We start from the raw sequence: 20,783 nt of genomic DNA, 5'->3' as shown, positions 1-20,783 counted from the left end.
AGGATCCCGCCCTGGGCCAAACCGCTGAGTCACCCAGGGATCTCCTGGGGTCTCCCCTTCTCAGGGTGGGTTGTTACACTGGATCCCAGGTAGCCTGTGTGCCGAGGCCACCACCCCAGAGAACCAGCAGGGTGGCAGCTTAGGCCTCGCCCTCATCCTTTCCAAGCTCTGGAGGCTGGAAGCCGGGACCAAGGTGCGGGCAGCAGGGTGGGTTCCTGCCCAGAGGCCTCGCAGGAGTCGGGAGCTCACTAAGTCTGCCCATTCCAAGGCGCACAGGTCTTTTCTCCAAACACATCCTTCGCAGAGTTTTCAAGAAACAGCCTCCAGGGCACTTAGGGCAGCCCCCGCCCCGGCCCCTCCAACACACACACACTTTGGGAAAGCTGAATTCCCAAGCATTGTGTCCCCAACACGCAGATGGGAGTTGGGCAGGGAAACGGAGAAGTCTGGGCGGGTCATGGGGGGCAGGTCATGGGGGGCAGGGCGGGGATGCGGGCACCAGGAAGGTCCCCGAGGGAGAGTCCCCGGGGAGGGTCCGACCCACGGCCCCAGGGCACGCGCGCTGCAGCGCTTGCTGCAAGGAAGGGGCTCGTCGGCCGAGATTCCCCACGGGCGCCTGCACCCTAGTGTCCCGGGGGTGCGCCAGGGCCCCGCGGAAACAGGTCTGCAGGATCGGTTCCCGGAAGCCCCGGGGCGGCAGGAGGTGCGGCGGCGTGGGCGGGACGGGCGCCGAGGGCCAAGGTCCTGCGCGTCCCGTGCGCTCGCGGCCATGGCTCCCGGGGCTCCCGGGGCTCCCGGGGGACGCAGCGCGCCCGCTGCCAGGTGCGCGGGGCCCGGGGAAGGGGGCGGGGTGCACACGCGGGAGCGCGGCCCCAGGGGCGGCAGGGAGGGCGGGGCGAGCCCCGGGAGTCGCCAAATCGCGGGGAGAGTCCGTGTCGCAGTCGCAGGGACGCGGGGCTGGAGAGCTGGCGCTGGAGGGTCGGGGGCACAGAGAGGGCACCCTCGGGCAGAGCGCGGCCGGGTCCCCACCGCCCCCACGCGCTCCCTTGGCCCCCAGTGTCCCCTCACCCCACGACCCTGCACGGCCCGGTCCCCACCGCCTGGGCCACGCTCCCTTGGCCCCAGTGTCCCTCCCTCCACGACCTTGCCCCCCCTGGCGAGGCCGGGTCCCCACCGCCCCCACGCGCTCCCTTGGCCCCCAGTGTCCCCTCCGTCCACGACCATGTCCCCCCACTGTTTGTCGGGTCTCCACCGCCCGGACACGCTCCCTTGGCCCCCAGTGTCCCCTCCCTCCATGACCCTGTCTCCCCACTCTCTGTCCCCCACCCCCGGAGAGGCCGGGTCCCCACCCTCCTCCACCGCCCGGACACGCTCCCTTGGCCCCAGTGTCCCCTCCCTCCACGACCTTGCCCCCCCGGGCGAGGCTGGGTCCCCACCGCCCCCACGCGCTCCCTTGGCCCCCAATGTCCCCCCCCACTCTCTGCCCCCCACTCTCCGAGGCAGGTAGCTCCCCCCGCCGGTTCCCTCTGCACCCCCACCCCGCTCCCTCCCTCCCTCCCTCCGTGCGCGCCCCCGCCGGGTTCCGCTCCCCGCCCCCGCCCCTCCCCGACTCGGCGGCACGTCCGGTCCCACCCCCAGGTCCCCGCCCCGCCGCGCGCCGCTTCCTTCCTCCTCGCGGCTCGCTCCCGCCCCGGCCCCGCCCGACCCCTGCCCTGGCGCGGCGCTGGCCTCGCACCGCCACCCTGGGGCCCGCGCAGCCCCCGCGACCCCCGGGCGGAGCGCAGCCGTGCCCCGTGCCCCGTGCCCCGTGCCCCCGCCCGCCGGCGCCCCCCACCCTCCCCGACGCGCCGGGCCCCCCTCCCGGCTTGCGGCCGCCCCCGAACGCTGCGCCCACGGCCTGTCCTGCCGCGGCCACCCCAGACCCCGGGCCCCAGTCTCCGGGCGCAACGGGGGGACCCCGCCGGGGACCGCGGGCACGCTCGGGCCGCCAGCTTGGAGCCAGGAACGGGGACCAGGGCGCCCCGGGCCCCCCCACATTCCTCCTTAGAAAGTGCGTGTCCGCCCTTGCGGCGACCTCTGGGCCGGCCTGCGTCCCGGGGGTCGCCCCGGGAGGGACGGGGACACCTGGGCAGCCGGGAGGCAGGACGGCGCGACCTGGGGAGGCGACCCTACCCTTTAGCGAGGGCACCTCCCAGAAGGAGCGGGGTTACCAAGGGTCGGGAGGAGGGCACCAAGGGCTTCCTTCTGCGCAAGACACTTCACTGGGGCACACGGCCCCTGCGGGGAGTCCTGCGGGGGTCCTGGGGAGGGTCCTGCGGGGGGTCCTGCGGGGGTCCTGGGGAGAGTCCTAAGGTGGGTCCTGTGGGGGGTCCTGCGGTGGTCCTGGGGAGGGTCCTAAGGTGGGTCCTGTGGGGGGTCCTCCGGGGGTCCTGAGGAGGGTCCTCTGGGGGGTCCTGCGGTGGTCCTGGGGAGGGTCCTGTGGGGGGTCCTTCGGTGGGTCCTGCAGTGGGTCTGGCCGGGGGGATCCTGGGGAGAGTCCTGTGGGGAGATCCTGCGGAGAGTTCCTTCGGTGGGTCCTACAGTGGGCCCGGCGGGGGGGTCCTGCAGTGGGTCCTGCGTGGGGTCCTGATGTGAGCTACTGCGGGGAGTCTTGCGGGGAATCCTGTGGAGGGTCCTGCGTTGGATCCTGCAGACGGTCCTGCTGGGGTCCTCCCGGGCGAGGGGGGGGGGGTGTCAGTATGGGAGCAATCAGAGCAAAAGGAGGCAGAACGCACAGGAGACGGCTCCCTCAGTAAATCCGAACCCAGCACCCAGCGGGCACCACCTGCCTTCCCAGCAAGCTGCCTCGAAAGGCCGACTTAACATTGCAAGTAAACCCGAGACCTTACTTTTGGCCGCTGGCTTGTCTCTGCAGGCACTCCTGGTGGCCTCTCCTCCTTCTGTGTTTGCTCCCGGGGACATGCCAGTTAAAAGCAGCAAATGCGTTCAGACCCAATATTCTACTGATAATGGCAGATGATCTTGGCATTGGGGATCTTGGTTGCTATGGGAACAGCACCCTCAGGTACAGTATGCTGGTGGTCCTGGGTGTGCCCTAGCATAGGGGGGTACACGGCGCTGAATGATGCGCTTAAAATCTGCAAGTAGTGGGAAACTCCTTAGTGCCTCAGAGTGAAGGCCGAAGAAGTGATTTTTTGACAGGGAAGCAGGGTGCCAAACTGAAATTTTCAGAGAGGGCACTCCGGTGGGTGGTGTATTTGATTCATTCGGAGGGCTGCCCTAACACAGGGCCCCACATGGAGTAACTGTAGACAATAGGAATTTATTCTGTCTCAGTCCTGGAAACCAGATGTCTGAGATCGAGGCCCAGTAGGGGAGACACGCTCCCCCAAGAGGCTCCAGGGACGGTCCCTCCCGTCTCTGCCGGTGGCTGGGGCCCCAGGCGCCCCCGGGCTGGTGACCAAGTCCCTCCAGTCTCGGCCTCCATCTCCTCACGGGGCTCCTCCTCTGCATCTGTGTCTCCTCGCCTGTCTCTTATGAGGACCCCTGTCATTGCCTGTAGGGCTCATCCTCATCCCGGATGAGCTCATCACTAAATCCTTACCTAATTACACCTGTAGAGACCCCATTTCCAATTAAGGCCCCCCCACCCTAGTGGATTAGGCCGGGCGGATCTGCTCTGGGGGCTGCTATTCACCCACTGCCGATGGGCGCTGATTGCATATTCACAGTATGCAGGCTCCTAGGCCATCCCTGCAGGCAAACAAGTGGCCGGTGATGTTTGCAGGCTGATGCAGCAAGAGGAGAAAAGGTAGGAAAGCACCTCATTCCATTTCTTTTAGGAAGACCACCACCCCAACGTCACACAACCTGCCTTGGAATAGCTGCCCACCTTGGGACTGGCCTGCAGAGGCCCACCCCACCCCCCTTTGGTCACAGCCCCTCTAACATCAGCAGAAATCTGGCCTGTGTGTCCAGGGACCTTCCTTCCCCACGCTGACCCTGCCCACTTACATCTGCCAGAACAGATCCCTCACCCAGTGGAAGTGGACAGTTCGCTGGCTTCTGGCATTTTCAGAGATGTGCATCCATCACCACGATGCATTTTAGAATATTTTCACACCCCCAAAGAACGCCTTGCACTCTCTGAGCCATCATGCCCTGTTATGGACTGAAGGGTGTCCCCAGAATTCATATATGATGAATTCCTAACCCCTCAGGACCTTCTGTGGGCTGCTGGTTTGGGTTCAGCAAACATAAGCCATTAAGAAATCAAGAAACTGGGGCTGCATTCCCATTACCACCCCTAGGGGGGCAGCACCCATGATTTTTATGTCTAGTGTTTCTCCTTCCAGCTAAAATACTGGCAGTGCAAGGACGGTCTTTGGGGACATCCTAAAGCCAGCAAAGATGTTCTCTTAATTTAACTCATTGGCTCGTTGATGAAGACATTGGGCCAACCAGCGACACGAGTTGCAGCATGCCACTTAGGGATGTGGGGCCGTGCCCCTCAACGATGCACCTGTAAGAAACGTGGCCATTGTACCCAAACCTATTACACTTCGCTGGTCTTCAAAATGTTGTCTACACTGCACGTCCACTCACCCCAACACGGGCAGGCCACACCCCCCTTTAAAAATCCTGCCAAAGTAAGCTATCAAGGCTGACAGGTGAAGACTTAACGTGTGTAAGGACCACCTGCCTGAGGGAAACTGTCTTTGGCTCCACGTCCCATAAGCCATCTTTCCCTTCGTCCTTCAGTGATTTGCTATGAAATCATTCTGACTTCTGTAGCACATCACATAAGCCGCTCTTCACTAGTAAATCCGTCCCCTCGAATTATTTCCAGCAACCACAGTATTCGCTGTGCGTGCCTAAATACCCTGTAAGACGGTTGTGCGCGAAATCAGAGCTCACACATCCTCGTTGTCAATCCCTCCGGTCGCTCGTGTAGGCCACACCAGCTCTGTTTCGTATCTTGCCTCGTAAGAAAGGGGCCTCGAGAGCACATGAGGTGTGTAATGCACATGTAGCTGCGGAGGGTCAGAGGAATAGAAGTTCAGGACAAAAAAGGGAGCCCGGGAACTGGCTCTGTGGCCCTCTCAACCTGCTTCTGAATAGCTGTGCCATCAGTCACATGTCCAGCCTCAGTTTCCCTTCTTGATGTAAGGCCATTGGATGATCTCCATGTTTCTTTCTGGGCCCATAATGCAAAACACGGAAGTGACCCCTAATGCTCTAACAGCAAATCCACACCAGGCATGTGTTAACGATATAGCCAAGTCTGTAAATAACATGGAAACTGCCCGTTTTATTACCATCATAGGAAGAAAAGATATCTCTTCTCCCGGGAAAGTCGCATTTATGCCCTGCCCCTCCATTCCTTTGCTGAGAGTCACTGGGCTATTCCTTCAGCATATTAATATCATTCTCAGAACTCTTTCTGGGTTTTTTTTCCTCTGTTTTTTTTTTTTTTTAAATATCTGATCCCACATGCCAGAGAGTTATTTTAAACAAAAAGAATACATAAAAAATGAAAGGCAGTTGAGTGTAGTATTTCAGGATTATATTTGCCCATCAACTTCGTTAGGGAAACAGGGAGATGACATACATTGACTGAGAAGCAGAGAATTTAAAATCACTAGCAGCATCTTTCCTGTTTTAAGGTGTGTTTTAACAAGTAGAGGAATGAGATTCTGCAGGAAAGATTTCAATGCTGAGGTTGAAACCTGTGATGTTTTTCATTCTGTTCCACAGCGTAGATAATCATGAAGACATCTGTAAGAGATAAATACTTGATAGAAGAGAGATAGATACTAGACAGATAAATGATTGACGGATGGTGAAATGAACTGATGGATGAATGGGTGAAGGATGGATGGATGGAAGTATTGATGGATTTCCATCAATATGGATGGATGATTGGAAAGATGGGTGGATGGATGGGTGAAGACATGGATGGGTAGAAGGTTGGATGAATGGATGGATGGATGAGGGTGGGTGGAAAGATTGATGGGTGGAAGGTTGGATGAGTGGACAAATGATGGATGAATGGAAAGATGGGTGGGTGAATGGATAGATGGGTAGAAAGATGGATGATTGGTTTAATGGATGGACGAAGGATGGATGGATGGATGCATTGGTGGATGAAGGATGGATGGAAAGATGGATGGATGGAAGGTTGGATGAATGGACAAATGATGGATGAATGGAAAGATGGGTGGGTGAATGGATACATGGGTAGAAAGATGGATGATTGGTTTAATGGATGGATGAAGGATGCATGGATGCATTGGTGGATGAAGGGTGGATGGAAAGATCGATGGATGGAAGGAAAGACGGATGGGTGGATGATGGATGGAAAGACTGATGAGTGAAAGGATGAATGAATGGAAAGATGAGTGGACGGATGGGTGAATGGATGGACGGATGGATAGATACATGATACATAGATCGGTAGGTAATAGATGGACGACCATTGGATATCAAACTAGAGATAGAACTTTTGTAAACTGAGACATAGGTCAGAACTAACATAATTATACTTCGCTGCTAGAATCCTATAAGCCCTTGCAATTCATATTCAGAGCTTAGTAAAAAAAAAAAAGTAAATTTTAATAGTTGGGTTATTGAAAACACCCAACATGAATACCGAAATGGGTGATTTTTAATAACAGCATTTATATTTCAGTTGCTCACAATTTTAAAAAGAGTCAAAGGGGACAAAAGCAGCCAGAGCAATCTTAACTGACAGCTGTTCTTTGAAAACAGAGGCGTGGCCAGGCCCCCGCAGCTGCCCGGGGGAGCAGGTGTCGAGTACTAGCATCAGCTGTGGCTTCTGGGCCGGCGAGGGGCCAGGAAGCCACAGCCGCGGGACTACGGAGAACAGCTTGCACACAACAGGGCGAGGGGCGCTGTGTCTTTAGGAACGGAGTCGTCAGGAAAGAAGCTGCAGGGGTCACAGAGTGGGATGGGTGGGTGGAACCCCCACAGGCAGCTACCTGTAAAACCCTAAGGAAATACTGGTGTGCTCCGAGCCCTGCTTCTCGGTGCAGGGGTCCTGGTCAGCACGTCCCCCGCCTGACAGGGATGTTTGTGTGTGGTTTGCTCAGGACACCCAATATCGACCGGCTTGCAGAGGAAGGCGTGAGGCTCACCCAGCACCTGGCGGCCGCCCCCACTCTGCACCCCCAGCAGATCTTCCTTCCTCACAGGGAGGCACTCCTTCAGATCAGGTCAGTGTGGTGGGGACGACCGAGACGGGGGCACGTCTGCGTCCACTCGTGTCTTGTCCATGGTATTATTAGCGATGCTTGAGATGCAGGGAAAATGGTGCAGCTACCATCTGCGGTGCCATCACCCTGAAATTATGTAAAAAGAATACTGTGTTTTAGGTAAGTCACGCGATGATTGGGTTGATTGGGAATTCAGAGGCCGAAGCTGTCCAACGGTAGCTGGTTTGGGTTGACATCACGCTTATTAATTTAAATATTTTAGTTTAGAGGAATATTTCCTTATATGGCCAAGGGGACTTCGAAGAGGTGATTAAGTGGAGGGTCTTGAGATGGGAACATTATTCTAGATTATCCAGGTGGCCCCGTGTCCTCACAAAGGTCCTTATGAGAGAGAAGCAGGAGTCAGAGGACAAGGAGGACGTTGGTGTGGTGCAGTTCAGGTATGGCTTGTCATTGTCTGCTGAAGCTGAATGCACGCACGTGCCGTGACCCAGCAATGCCTAAGTACGTGCCCACCATGTACACATGTGCATGTTCTGCAGAAGATGGAATGGGAATGTTCACAGCACCACAGTCTGTAAGGTGCTGACATAGATATAGTTCATCAGTGGAAGACTGCGTTAATAAACTGGCGTATCCACGTATTGGAATATTGTTGTATTCTCTGAGCAGCCAAACGGAGTACCACAGATGGGGCAGCCTAAACAGACATGAATCTTCTCACCATCTTGGAGGCTGGGAGGCTGGGATCCAGGTGTGGGCAGGACTGGCTCCCTGTGAGGCCTCTCTCCTGGGCATGTAGACGCCGTGTTCTCCCCGTGTCCTCACGTGGTGGCCCCTCTGTGCATGTCTGCGTCCTCACCTCCTCTTCTTATAAGGACCCTGGTCCTATGGGATCAGAGCCCACCCCAGTGAACTCATTTATACCTCTTTAAAGTATCTTCAAATACAGTTGCATTCTGAGGTGCTGGGGGTCAGGTCTCTATGCACAAGATGCTAGTAGCAGCCACTCTCCCCACCAACTTGTGACAACCAAAAATGCCTCCAGGCATTGCCAAGGATTCCCTGCGGGGCAGAATTACCTTTGGTTGGGAGCCACTGCCACAGATAGATCATGGAGAGACAATAGAGATAGGTAGGTAGGCAGATAGATAAATAGATAATAGATTGATAGGTGATATTAATAGATTGATAGCTGGGGAGATACATAGATAAATTATAGATACATGGATGGATGGATGGATGGATGGATGGATGGATGGATAATAGATGCATTGATAGATTAATATAGATGGATAGATGGATAGAAAGATGAATGGATGGGTGGGTAGATGGATAGATGGAGGGATGAATAGATTAGATAGATAGATAGATGATAGATAGATAGATAGATAGATAGATAGATAGATAGATAGAGGAATCAATGGATGGATAGGTAGGTGGATGGATGGATAAATGGATGGATGGATGGATGGATGGATGGATGGATGGATAGATAGGTAGATAGATAGATAGATAGATAGATAGATAGATAGACAGATAATAGATAGGTAGGTAGATAGATAATAGAATTGATGGATGGATGGATACATATATATAGAATTGATGGATGGATAGATAGATATATAGATAATAGAATCAATGGATGGATGGATGGATAAATAGATAATAGAATCGATGGATGGATGGATAGATAGATAATAGAATTGATGGATGGATAGATAATAGAATCGATGGATGGATAGATAGATAGATAGATAGATAGATAGATAGATAATAGAATCGATGGATGGATGGATTGATGGATGGATGGATGGATGGATGGATGGATGGATGGATAGATAATAGAATCAATGGATGGATGGATAGATAGATAGATAGATATAGAATCGATGGATAGATAGATAGATTAGATAGATAATAGAATCGATAGATGGATAGATAGGTAGATGGATGGATAGATCGATCGATCAATCGATCGATCGATAGATGAGAGGATGGATGGTTGGATGATGAAGAGAGAGAGAAAGATAAAGACGCAATCTCTCCTGCTAAGACAGGGTTTCTCAACCTCAGCAGTGCTGACATCTGGGCTGGATGATTCTCTGTGGTGTGGACATCCTGGGCACGCTAGGGTGTCCCCACCCACCACATGCCAGTAGCATCCCTCCCTCAACTGCGATCACCCAAACCAATCCCGAGCAGAGTGAAGAGTCCACTGGCTTGGGCCAGGCCCCTCCCCAGGTGAGAACCCGTGCTGTAGCCGTGGGAGAGTGAGTGCGTGCTCTCTGCTCTGCTCCACAGGCATGGAAGCCCATGATGGGTACCGCGCCCTCCAGTGGAACGGGGCATCGGGCGGACTCCCGGAGAACGAAACCACATTTGCGAGAATCCTGCAGCAGCAAGGTTATGCAACCGGCCTCATAGGTACTCCTATTGTTCAGGGAGCAGGACGGTCAACCATCAAAAGAACTTGTTTCCCTGCAGGGCCAAAAAGTCACGCGTCCGAACCCAAATCAGGGGCTGGCCCCATGTGACCTCTCTTGGACCAGTCATACTGTTGGATCGTCTGTCATTCTGTAGGGAATGATGGGAATCCTCTGGAGAGCCGGTTCTCAGACATCATTAGTTCAAGGGCCAACCCTGTAAGACCACCTGTCTGAGAAGGGCACTCTGACACCTGCTAGGTTACTTCTTTGCAGATGGGCACTCCCCCGTCATGGGCCAGACGCTTGACCCTTTTCATTCCTTGCTCAGCCTGTGTGCTTAGAAGTCGTATCCCGTCTTACAGGAATCAGAGGCTGGATGACGACGGCGTCTTCCCTGACCCCCCGGTCAAGGGAGGGCTGGGTCAGATCCGTGTGCAAGGGGGTCCCATTCGAGTCTTCATCAGCTTTTCCACACTCAGAGTCCCCGTTGAGTTTAGAGGGGACCGTGACACCCCCACTTTGTCAGGACGAGGGAGGGGTAATCACCCTTCCCCCCTTTTAAAATTTCCTACTACTTTAGAAATAGAGATTATGTAGATTTACTACCCACAGTTCCAGAGGCTGAGGAGTCCAAGATCCCGGGGCTGACAGATTCCGTGTCTGGTGAGGACCCTCATCCTGCTTCACAGATGACCGTCTTCTCTCCATGTGTCACTCGTGAGAAGAAGGAGTGACCGTCTCTCTGGGGCGCTAATTCCATTCGTGGAGGCTCCAGCCTTAGGACTTGATCTCCTCCTCCCCCAAGGTCCTGCCTCCAAATACCATCAGCCTCAGGGTCAGGTCTCAACGTAGGAATTTTGGGGAAACATAGATACTCAAGACACAGCTTATCGCTTCTTCAGGGACATTTTCAAGGACTTTGTACGCATCTACTCTACTGCCTGTATTTCTCTTTTCAATCTTAAGACGTAGAGCAAAGCTTCTTAGTTACTAGAACTTTCCATTACCAGCTCACTGCCATTGGGTCAATGTCCTTCACCCCCACAACCACCCATGTATCTTCTACTCCATGGGTGGAATTGTTTTTAACACTAGATAAGTAGATTTATTTAGTGTTTACTGGAACTACGGACCAGGGTATCGGTTCCTTCTGTGAATCTTTATTCTTCTGGTCCACACACCTCATCTACATTTAGACAAGGCTGTTCTTCACGTCCCAAATGGTAGAAAGCGGACGAGAAGGAGACTCTCCTCTATACTTTTCTTCTCCACCCGTTTCAACCCATTCCGGCATTTTCGTTTCCTTAAATGTAAGCGGGGGTACAAAGGGATGTCCTTGGGCTTGGAACTAGAACCAATGCTCTGTAATGGGAGGGAAGAACAGGGTGGAGACCTGGTTTAACCTCTGCACTTGGAAATTATGGCAAATAGTATGTTGAACCCTTTTCTGTCCTATTTTGTAGCTAGATTTAAGCTGGCTGAGTGTCTGGAGCACATAAAATAGGAAGAACCCAATTCTTGTATATCCTGCTAGAATTAGACATATGGGTCTCCTCATGTTCCATCTCAGTGATTTTATAAAAGTTACTGCCTTTGGAAAAAAGTCTATTACAAGCATTTGTTGCTCACTAGTTAGTGGAGTGAGCCAGTCCTTCTATTCTGTTGTAAGATTATTCTAGAGCCAACCCCTTTATTGAGTGGTTGTCTTTTAAGTAAGAAATATCAGTAAATGATATTTTCTGAGTTATTTAATAGCAGGATAGTCTAAGCTTGCAAACTTATAATTCCTAACAGTCCAGAAAATCTTAAACTTTCAATCTCTTGATAACGATCATGACTCCATACCGTTCGTTTAGTAGTGCCATGCGCTTTATATCAAACAAATTCATTTTATTCCTTTCTATTTTGAATTTCTATTATGTCCCTTTTTTTAATGATTTTATTTATTTATTCATGAGAGACCCAGAGAGAGAGGCAGAGACACAGACAGAGGGAGACGCAGGCTTCCTGCAGGGAGCCCGACGTGGGACTCGATCCCGGGACCCCAGGGTCACGACCTGAGCCAAAGGCAGATGCTCAACTGCTGAGCCACCCAGGAGTCCCTATTATGTTCCTTTCCTATTTCAGATTTTGCTGTTTGCATAGCATCCTTTTGATTGGAGCACGGCAGTTACTGAGAAGGTGATCGGTAGCACGCAGAATTCCTTCAAGAGTACTTTCAATGTGTGTTCTTTACCCCTCTGCTCTTATTTTCAGGAAAATGGCACCAGGGTGTAAACTGTGAATCCCGAACCGACCACTGCCACCACCCATTGAACCATGGATTTGACTATTTTTATGGCATGCCTTTCACGCTGGTGAATGACTGTCACCCAGACAGGCCCCCGGAAGTAGATGCCACCACCAGAGCAAAGCTGTGGCTTTCCACCCAGATGGCGGCCCTGGCGGTACTGACCATTGCTGTTGGCAAGGTTTGCGGGTTAATCTCCGTGTCCTGGAAGGTAGTTCTGGGTGCGGCCAGCCTCGTCTTCCTCTTCTTTGTCTCCTGGTACGCCAGCTTTGGGTTCGTGCGCCGTTGGAACTGTATCTTGATGAGAAATCATGACGTCACAGAGCAGCCCATGGATTTGGAAAGAACGACGAGTCACATGCTACGGGAGGCCGTTTCGTATATCGAAAGGTAATAAAACCCTCCCATTTTTAAAGAGGAGGTGAGTTCTCAGAGCACCTGAGTGGGTCTCTTTGCCATCTTTGGGATTTCTTAAACCAGCCCCAATGGTGAGATGGGTTTCAAGGACTCAGATGGATCAAATAGTGTTGAAACAGGTGCCATTGTATCTGAAGGATGTTTTTCTTCTTTCAGAAATAAGCACCAACCATTTCTTCTCTTCTTGTCCTTGCTGCATGTACACATTCCCCTGGTAACCACAAAACAGTTTCTCGGGAAAAGCCAGCACGGCTTATATGGCGACAACGTGGAAGAGATGGATTGGCTTGTAGGTAAGTCAAGGTGCGGCCGTCCCTCATTCACCCTTGGCCTCACCACACAACTTTGGTAACAGATGGGTCTCCCGACTATGAACTGGGTTGCAATAAAGAATAAGAAAAGGCAAAGGATAGGGGGAGACTTCCCCATATCATTCACATGCTCCTTCAGCACTTCCGGTTCCTCAATCTATTCCTGCACCAAATCATCCTTCCACAGAATGCATTATTTAAAGCTGTCATGTGACATTACAGAAAGGGAACCAAGAACACTGTTGTTCAGGGCAACGGACCAACATTGCTGGTCCCCCCAATGACCTTGAGAAAGCCTGGAGAGATCCAGTGAGTGACCTTGTAGATTCTGTTTGCTTTCACAAAGAAGTATAGTTGATACACAAGGTTACCACATTTCAAGTGTATATAGATTCTTAAAAGAACGTAGACATCTAAATTCTTGCAGGACCTGATGACTTGTCCTGGGAGAAGCATGATGATTATAGTCGACCAGTAAAGAGGCAAACAACCTCAAAACATGAGGGTGGGTTACATAATGCTTTAAAAACATGCATTTCCACTGTGCACCTGCCCACGTGGTTTGAAATCTCTACTTTCAGTGCTTTAGATGTGCATTTGGTCTCCGTAGAGAAAGCAAGGGCTGGGCTTATAGATGGCTCTGCTCTCCTGAGCCTTGGCCCGCATGTGCCAACACCACTAATTGATGCTCACGGCTCTGGCTTCCTCCTATCTCAATAGGGGTCTCCCATGAAATCCTTTCTCAGCACGTTCCCACCCCCATGCACTCTTTACAGACACACATATTCATCCCAGCAGTGCATGTTCAGAGCACGCCATCCCTGGCATACTGCCTCTAGGCGTTTATTCTGTTTTCCATATTTGTGATACCTTTGTAAACAAGATTCTGAATCTTGTGGTATCAGAAAAATCAAGATAGGGGCTCACACTTTGTGATCACATTCATAATGATGGTGTCTTGGCGACTGCCGAGTCCCCTTATGAGACTTTCTAGCAAGAAAGGACAAATTGGGGTTGCATTCGCTGATGCTATTTCACTGGCTCTGTCGTGAAATGTTCCAATTCTCTCAAAGGTGAAGTCCTTAATGCCATTGAAGAAAACGGTTTGAAAAACACGACATTCACCTATTTTACCTCTGATCATGGAGGACATTTGGAGGCAAGAGACGAACGTGGCCAGCTGGGGGGATGGAATGGAATATTCAGAGGTGAGACCAATGGATATCAGGGGTTAAAAGGCAGATAAAGGACCCACCAAATGACTCCCAGAAATACAGGTTGGAAAACAACCAGAAGGGGGAAAAGTGTGCACTTTCAAAGGTGGATTTCTTGAGCAGCTGCCATACACCAAATTCTATCCAGATGTTAAGAGAGAGAAAATAAGACATACGCCCTTCCCTTCAAGGGTTTACATTGTAGTGGAAGAGAGAGATATACAAATAAATAAGATAAAATTAAAATAAATGCCACCCTAAATCAAAGGTAAGGCAGTAACCATAAGCTTAGTTACATATGTCCCTGTATTCCACTATGTCATGTGAGATTTGGGGCATTATACCTTTGTTTTTCCATTTTTAAAAATATTTTATTCATTTATTTGAGAGAGAGATAGAGATAGAGATAGCATGAGCAGGGGGCGAGAGGGAGAAGCAGGCTCTCTGCTGAGCTGGGAGCCTGACAGAGGGCTTGGTCCCAGGACCCCGAGATCATGACCTGAGCCCAAGGTAGATGCCTAGCCAGCTGAGCCACCCAGGCGCCCCTATATTGCCATTAAAAAAAATCTGATACAGTCACTCTGCATGATTCGTGGATTCCATATTTACGAATTCACCTACTTGCTAAAATTTATCTGTAACCCCAAAATCAGTACTTGCAATGTCTTTGCGCTCATGTGAACAGCAGTGAAAACATTCATTGCCCAACACACACGTTCTCAGCTAAGGTCAGATGAGGCGACCCTGTTGCCTACATTTCATCTCTCAGACTATACACACGTGTCCTTTTTGTGGTGTCTTTAGTGGCCATGTTTTTGTGATTTTGTTTGGGTTTTGTTGATGACTCTGCTGCTTCAAGTGGCTCCAACTGTACTGCCAAAGGGCTGTGCTCTGTTCCCAAGGGCAAGAAGCTTGCCATGGGCCGTATGGAGAAAATAAGTACGTTAGATTAGCTTCATCCAGACTCGAGTTCCCGCACTGTTGGCCGTGAGGTCAATGCAAACGAATTGCAGTATCTACCCAAGAAGGGGTCTTTAAACCAAAACATATGAAAATAGACCAATTGGCTGTTGCAAATACAGGGACCAGAGTCTCCCTGGTACTGAGCCCTGAATTAAATCTGGAAGTAGGGGTTCAGTATTTGCTAACTGGGTGTTTGTGACGACTTTGTAGAACATCACTCTGGGGAGTAATGAGGGTCGACTGTATATGTTCCTACAACTTGGAAGTGGATGTTTTCTCCCGTCTTCCGTGTACATCCTGAAGCTGTAATAGGTTCATGATTCTCATCATTTCCAGTAGTATATTCTACAAACTGCCGACACCTTGATTTCCGACTGTGAGACCCAGAGCAGATTAGCCGCAAAGCCACATCCGACTCCCAACGTACAGAACCGAGACCTAATACACAGGAGTGAAGCTGCTGGTTTACAGTAACTTATTATGCAACAGCAGCAGCGCAAAACGAAAGCAGGCGAGGCGAGTGCAGTTATTACAGTTTCCAAACTGCAACAAAGCTGCATTTATTTAGCAAGACTCCGAACACATGTACCCTTCTTGTTTACAAGTCTCCTTTTGTAACATAGGATGGCTTTAACTCCCATACCCAGAGTTCCTAGGGAGTGTAAGCATGTTGTCTAATGCTCAGTACCTATACGCCTTTCCCCAAGAGCCAATCTGGGCCCAAACCCATTGCCAGGGGTCCCAGAAATGAAAAATAACCAGGAAAAGCAGTAAAGGAACAGGTGGGTGGTATGGCAAGCAGGTGGGAGAGGAAGAGAAGCAGGGGAAGAGATCCCAGACCCAATTTCTAGTCCTTCCAGAAAGAAAAAGGATAGAGGAAGGATCATGCACACTGTGAAATCCAAATGCATTACACCTCTGAAGCCACGCATCGCACGCCCCGTGTGTTCCAATGGTCATAAAGACTCATCGAATGTCAAGAGGAGAGCATATGGACTCCACCTGCCAGTGGGGGTATGGCGAGGTTCTGGAATTATTGCAGCAAACATTTTGGGAGGTGCAGGTTGCTAAAGTGTGCATTTGTGAGCAGGGGTGCCCAGGTCCATAGACAGAGACAGACAGGTGTATCCAGGTGTGTGTGTGTGGATGGGACCATCTCCTGGAGAATTCTAATGGCACTTACTTACTTACAGGTGGCAAAGGGATGGGGGGCTGGGAAGGCGGCATCCGCGTCCCAGGGATCTTCCGGTGGCCTGGGGTGCTGCCAGCCGGCCGAGTGATCCACGAGCCCACCAGCCTGATGGATGTCTTCCCCACCGTGGTCCAGCTGGGGGGCGGCGAGGTGCCTCAGGACAGGTACACATGCAGTGAGACCCCTTCATGGCCCAATTCCTGACACCTATCCTTTACCATTTCACATGTAATGAGAAAACCTACCACGAGATTAAAGTTCTCACATCCTCGCATGGAGGGGACAGCCTAATGCAAAATAATCACACTCGGCAAAGAGTGATGATATAAAATATTGGGTCCTTCTCGTTTTGCTGTTTTGGTAAAATTTTATAACTCCGCACAGCAATGGGGGGATTGAAAGCATTAGATGTCGATCCGTTGAAACTCATCTCCCTATGATTTCCTGAAATGGACTTTTGCCCATATTTTAGTGAGGCTCTCACAGCATGTTTTAAAAAATGATTTATTACCTCAATATTAGCACATGACCAAAGTCTCTTGCTAACACAAGATAAAAACAAAGCAGTAAATATTTTGATCATGATTGGATTTTACTCCATTTAGAGGGGCAAATAAATACTCCCGTATGAGAGAGATGGAACCAGTGCAGGTACATGTCTGTGCTTATAAAATAAGACATTTATCTTAAGGGATTGGCTCATGCAATTGTGGAGGCTGGCAAACTGAAATCCTTACGTCAGGCCATCAGGCTGCAAACTCAGGTAGGATTGCTGTGTTGCAATCTTGAGGCAAAATCCCATCTTCCCTGGAAAACCCGTCTTTGCTCTTGGTGGCTGTCAACGGATTTGGTGAGGCCCACCCTCATTATGAATGGGCTCTGTTTTGCACAGAGCCCACTGACTGTGGATGTCAACCATTTCTGAAAAAACAAGTGCCCTCACAGCAACCCTTAGACTGGTGTTTTACCAAATCACTGAAGACTGTAACCCAGCCACGTAGACACAGAAAACAGAACTGTCATCATTAGGGTATAATTAAAATAAAGGTGCTTTACAACCGTAAGGAAAAACACTATGTTTGCACATTAAATTCAGATCAAGGATTTTTTTTAAATATCAGTTGTTGTAAGGAAGACTCTCCAGGTCATGTGGCCATCACTGGCTGTCTTCATCCGCTTCCTGCGGACCGGATGGCATCTTTTGGAATCTGTTATGTCTTAAAATGTTGCCTGTAGTGCTGTGTAACAAATGACCCCACAACTTAGTGACTTTGTGTCTAAAAACAATGACATGCATCTTGCTCAGCAGCTTGCAATCTGCATAGTATCAGAGAGACAGCTCATCTGTGCTGTTGTTGCTCTTAGTTGGGGGGCCCTTACAAGGTTAGAGTTTCATTTCCAGGTGCAACACAGACTGAATGGTCTTGGTCTGATCCCTTCCTATGTCTGTTCATGGAATCAGGGTGATTGATGGCCGTAGCCTGGTGCCCTTGCTTCGAGGGGCTGCTGAGCACTCAGCACATGAGTTCCTGTTTCATTACTGTGGAAAGTATCTCCACGCGGCACGCTGGCACGAGAAGGACAGTAAGTACATACCTTCTCCCCGGTGCAAGGGGTGGCTTGCATGAGTCAGGGTTCCCCCAAGAAACAGAACCCACCGTGTGTGGGATGGATGGATAGATGGAGGGAAGGGAGGGATGAGGGGTGGATGGATGGATGGATAGATAGAGATGCATTGAGGAAAAATGGAGAGATGGATGAATGGGTTGGACAGATGAATGAACAGAGAGAGACAGATGGACAGATGGATAGATGGGTGGGTGGATGGATGGATAGATGGATGGATGGGTGGAGACATACATGGGTGGACAGGTAGATGGATGTATGGATGCATGAATAGATGCATGGTCAGATAGAGATGGATAGACGGATAGATGGATGGGTGGATAGATGGATGGGCAGGTGTATGGACAGATGGACAAATGGATAGATGGATGGGTGGATGGATGGATGAGTGGAGAGATGGATGGATGAGTGGAGAGATGGGTGGATGGATAGATAAATGGATGGGTGGATGATGGATGGATGGATGGATGGGCTGTTTCAGAGATGAGTGGATGGATGCATGGATGGACAAATGAACAGATGGACAGACAGATGAATGGACAGATGCATGCTTGGGTGGATGGTAGATGGTGGACTGGTAATAGGATAAATTAACATGTAATGAGATAGATGACAAGTAGATAATAGATGGATGAATGACAGAGATAGAAGATAAGGAGATGTAGACAAATGGATGGATAGAAACACACACAGAGGTTTGAAAGACATGTCTCATGTGGCTGTAGGGCCTGGCAAGTCTGAAATGTTCAGGGCCAGCCCTCAGTCTGGCCAGCGTGGATGCTGCCACCTGGATTCTAAAGCCTAGAAACTCAGGCATGATTTCTAGATCGTACTCCGCAGTCATTCTTTCCTCTTTAGGGACCTTCAGTCTCCTTTGTCTCACACGTTCAATTGATTGGGTGAGACCCATCAGTATGGAGGGCAGCCTACCAATATAAATGTTCATCTCATTGGGTGCCCTGACCACGTCTCCATTTGCCTTTAGGTGGAAGACTCTGGAAGGTCCACTACATGACGCCACGATTCCACCCCAAGGGCGCAGGGGCCTGCTACGGCCGGGGTGTGTGCCCCTGCTCGGGGGACGGTGTGACCCAGCACAGCCCGCCCCTGCTCTTTGAGCTCTCCAGGGACCCTTCTGAGGCACGGCCCCTGTCCCCTGACTCTGAACCTCTGTACAACATGGTAGTAGCACAGGTGGGTGAGGCTGTGGAGCAGCACAGAAAGACCCTGAGCCCTGTGCCCACCCAGTTTTCCCTGAGCAACATCATCTGGAAGCCGTGGCTGCAGCCTTGCTGTGGGACCTTCCCCTTCTGCGCGTGTGGGCAGGATGAAGATCACAGTGAGACATGACCTCACACTTGGCAGGATGCCCGTCATCAGACAGACAGACGGGGTGAAACGAGTTGGCGGGAGTGTGGCAAACAGTGGAACCCTCATGCCCTGTGGGTGGGTATGCGAACTGGAGCAGCCACTCTGGAAACAGTATGGAGGCTCCTCAAAAAATTCAAAATAGAGCTTCCTATGACCCAGTGATTCCACTGCTGGGTATTTACCCCAAAGGAAATGGTAATAGGATCTCAAACAAATCTGCACCCCCATGTGCACAGCAGCATGATTCATGGCAGCCAAGACCTGGAAGGAACCCAACTTCTCATCGATGGATGGATGGATGGATCAATGGATGGATGGATGGATGGATCGATGGATGGATGGATAAAGAACAGGTGGTCCATCCACACGATGCAACATGACTCAGCCACGAGAAGGAAGGAGATCCTGCCATTTATGGATGACGTGGGGTGGACCTCAAGGACATTGTGCAAAGTGCAATAAGTCAGACACACCTAGGGAAAAAAAAGCATGAGCTCACCGATACATGCAATCTTAAAAATAAAAAGAAATTCGAACTTGTAGAAAGAGAGGATACAATAGTGATGGCTGCTAGGAGTTTGGGGGGAGATGGCTAGAGGATGCTCAGAGGACACGAACTTTCAGTTATGAGAGGATCACATCCTGGAGATGCCTGGGCCAGCACGGCGGTGGGGGGGAGGGGCTAGTTTCTGATCCTGTATCCTGTCCTTGAAATCTGCTGAGAGACTAGCCGTGCGGTGTCGTCGCCGTGCACACCCTACGTGATCATTAGCGAAGGTGATGGGTGCGTTAATTCACTTCACCGGGGTGGTCATTTCACGTGGTGTACGGGTATCGCATCATCGTGCTGTACACCATAAATACATACAGTTTTGCCAGTTCTGCCCCCGTGAATCTGCGAAATAAATATTGAATGTTTAAATTAAATACTTAAAAGGGAGAAGCACATCTCGCCCACAAACCAGGACGATGGAAGGGGACACACACCATAAGGTCTAGCTTGGGTTTCCCTGTCTTGAGTACCGTGTCCTGGGCACAGAGTGGGCAGTGGACACCCAGTAATGCCCCCAGTCCTGCTCCTCTCCTAAAGCTCGGGAGTGATCATGATGCCAGGATCCAATTTTTGTACACATTGATTTTAAAGCATCCATCCTTGGGGTTTCGCTGTGTCTGCGGACAGCCTTACACAAGGGGAGGCTGATGTTTCCGAGCCTCGTCTTTCTGGCTAACAGAGAAACCAGCTCCATGTCTGGTGTTGAGGATTGGATGATCTCCTAAGCGGCTGATGTAACCGCACACATTACATTCACTGCCCCTCTGTCCTCATCTTACGAGTTAGAAATTACTTTGGGGCTGCTAGTAACAGACATCGGGAATAAATGCCATAAGCGAGAGAAGGATGTGTGCTCTCGGAGGGGAGCAACCGCGGGCTGGCAGCCTCATTGCAAATGCACGCTCTACTCTCCTCTGCCTCATGGTCTCAGGATGGCTGCAGCAGCTCCAGCCATGACGTGGACATTCCGGGCTGCAGGAAGAAGGGCATTCCTCCCAGTCGAGTCAGCCCCGGCGAAGGGGATTTTGCAGAAGTCCTAACCCCAGACCCCTACCTCCATCCATAGATAGAACTGGGAATTGAGAGATGCACTCTTGCAAGTGGGCACATATCAGCCCCGGTGTTAGAATCAGGGTTCGTCTCAGCCTGAAGGTGAGACAGCCTTTTTTTTTTTTTTTTTTG

The 20,783-nt window shown here is 51.0% G+C and overlaps 1 protein-coding gene across 1 annotated transcript; it reads left to right on the top strand.

Moving 5' to 3' along the window:
• Positions 1 to 507: 507 nt before the first annotated feature.
• ARSD (arylsulfatase D) lies at positions 508 to 19,984 on the top strand. The gene is given in 11 exon segments (XM_038586734.1): positions 508 to 822; positions 2,915 to 3,064; positions 7,113 to 7,176; positions 7,178 to 7,235; positions 9,540 to 9,662; positions 11,921 to 12,344; positions 12,528 to 12,664; positions 13,756 to 13,890; positions 16,053 to 16,215; positions 17,514 to 17,635; positions 18,663 to 19,984. Coding segments are annotated over 11 exon segments (1,794 nt in total). The 5' UTR covers positions 508 to 769; the 3' UTR covers positions 19,028 to 19,984.
• Positions 19,985 to 20,783: the final 799 nt, after the last annotated feature.

Source organism: Canis lupus, chromosome X, assembly GCF_011100685.1.
Source record: "Canis lupus familiaris isolate Mischka breed German Shepherd chromosome X, alternate assembly UU_Cfam_GSD_1.0, whole genome shotgun sequence".
Taxonomy (NCBI): domain Eukaryota; kingdom Metazoa; phylum Chordata; class Mammalia; order Carnivora; family Canidae; genus Canis; species Canis lupus.
This window is presented reverse-complemented; position numbering and strand designations above follow the sequence as displayed.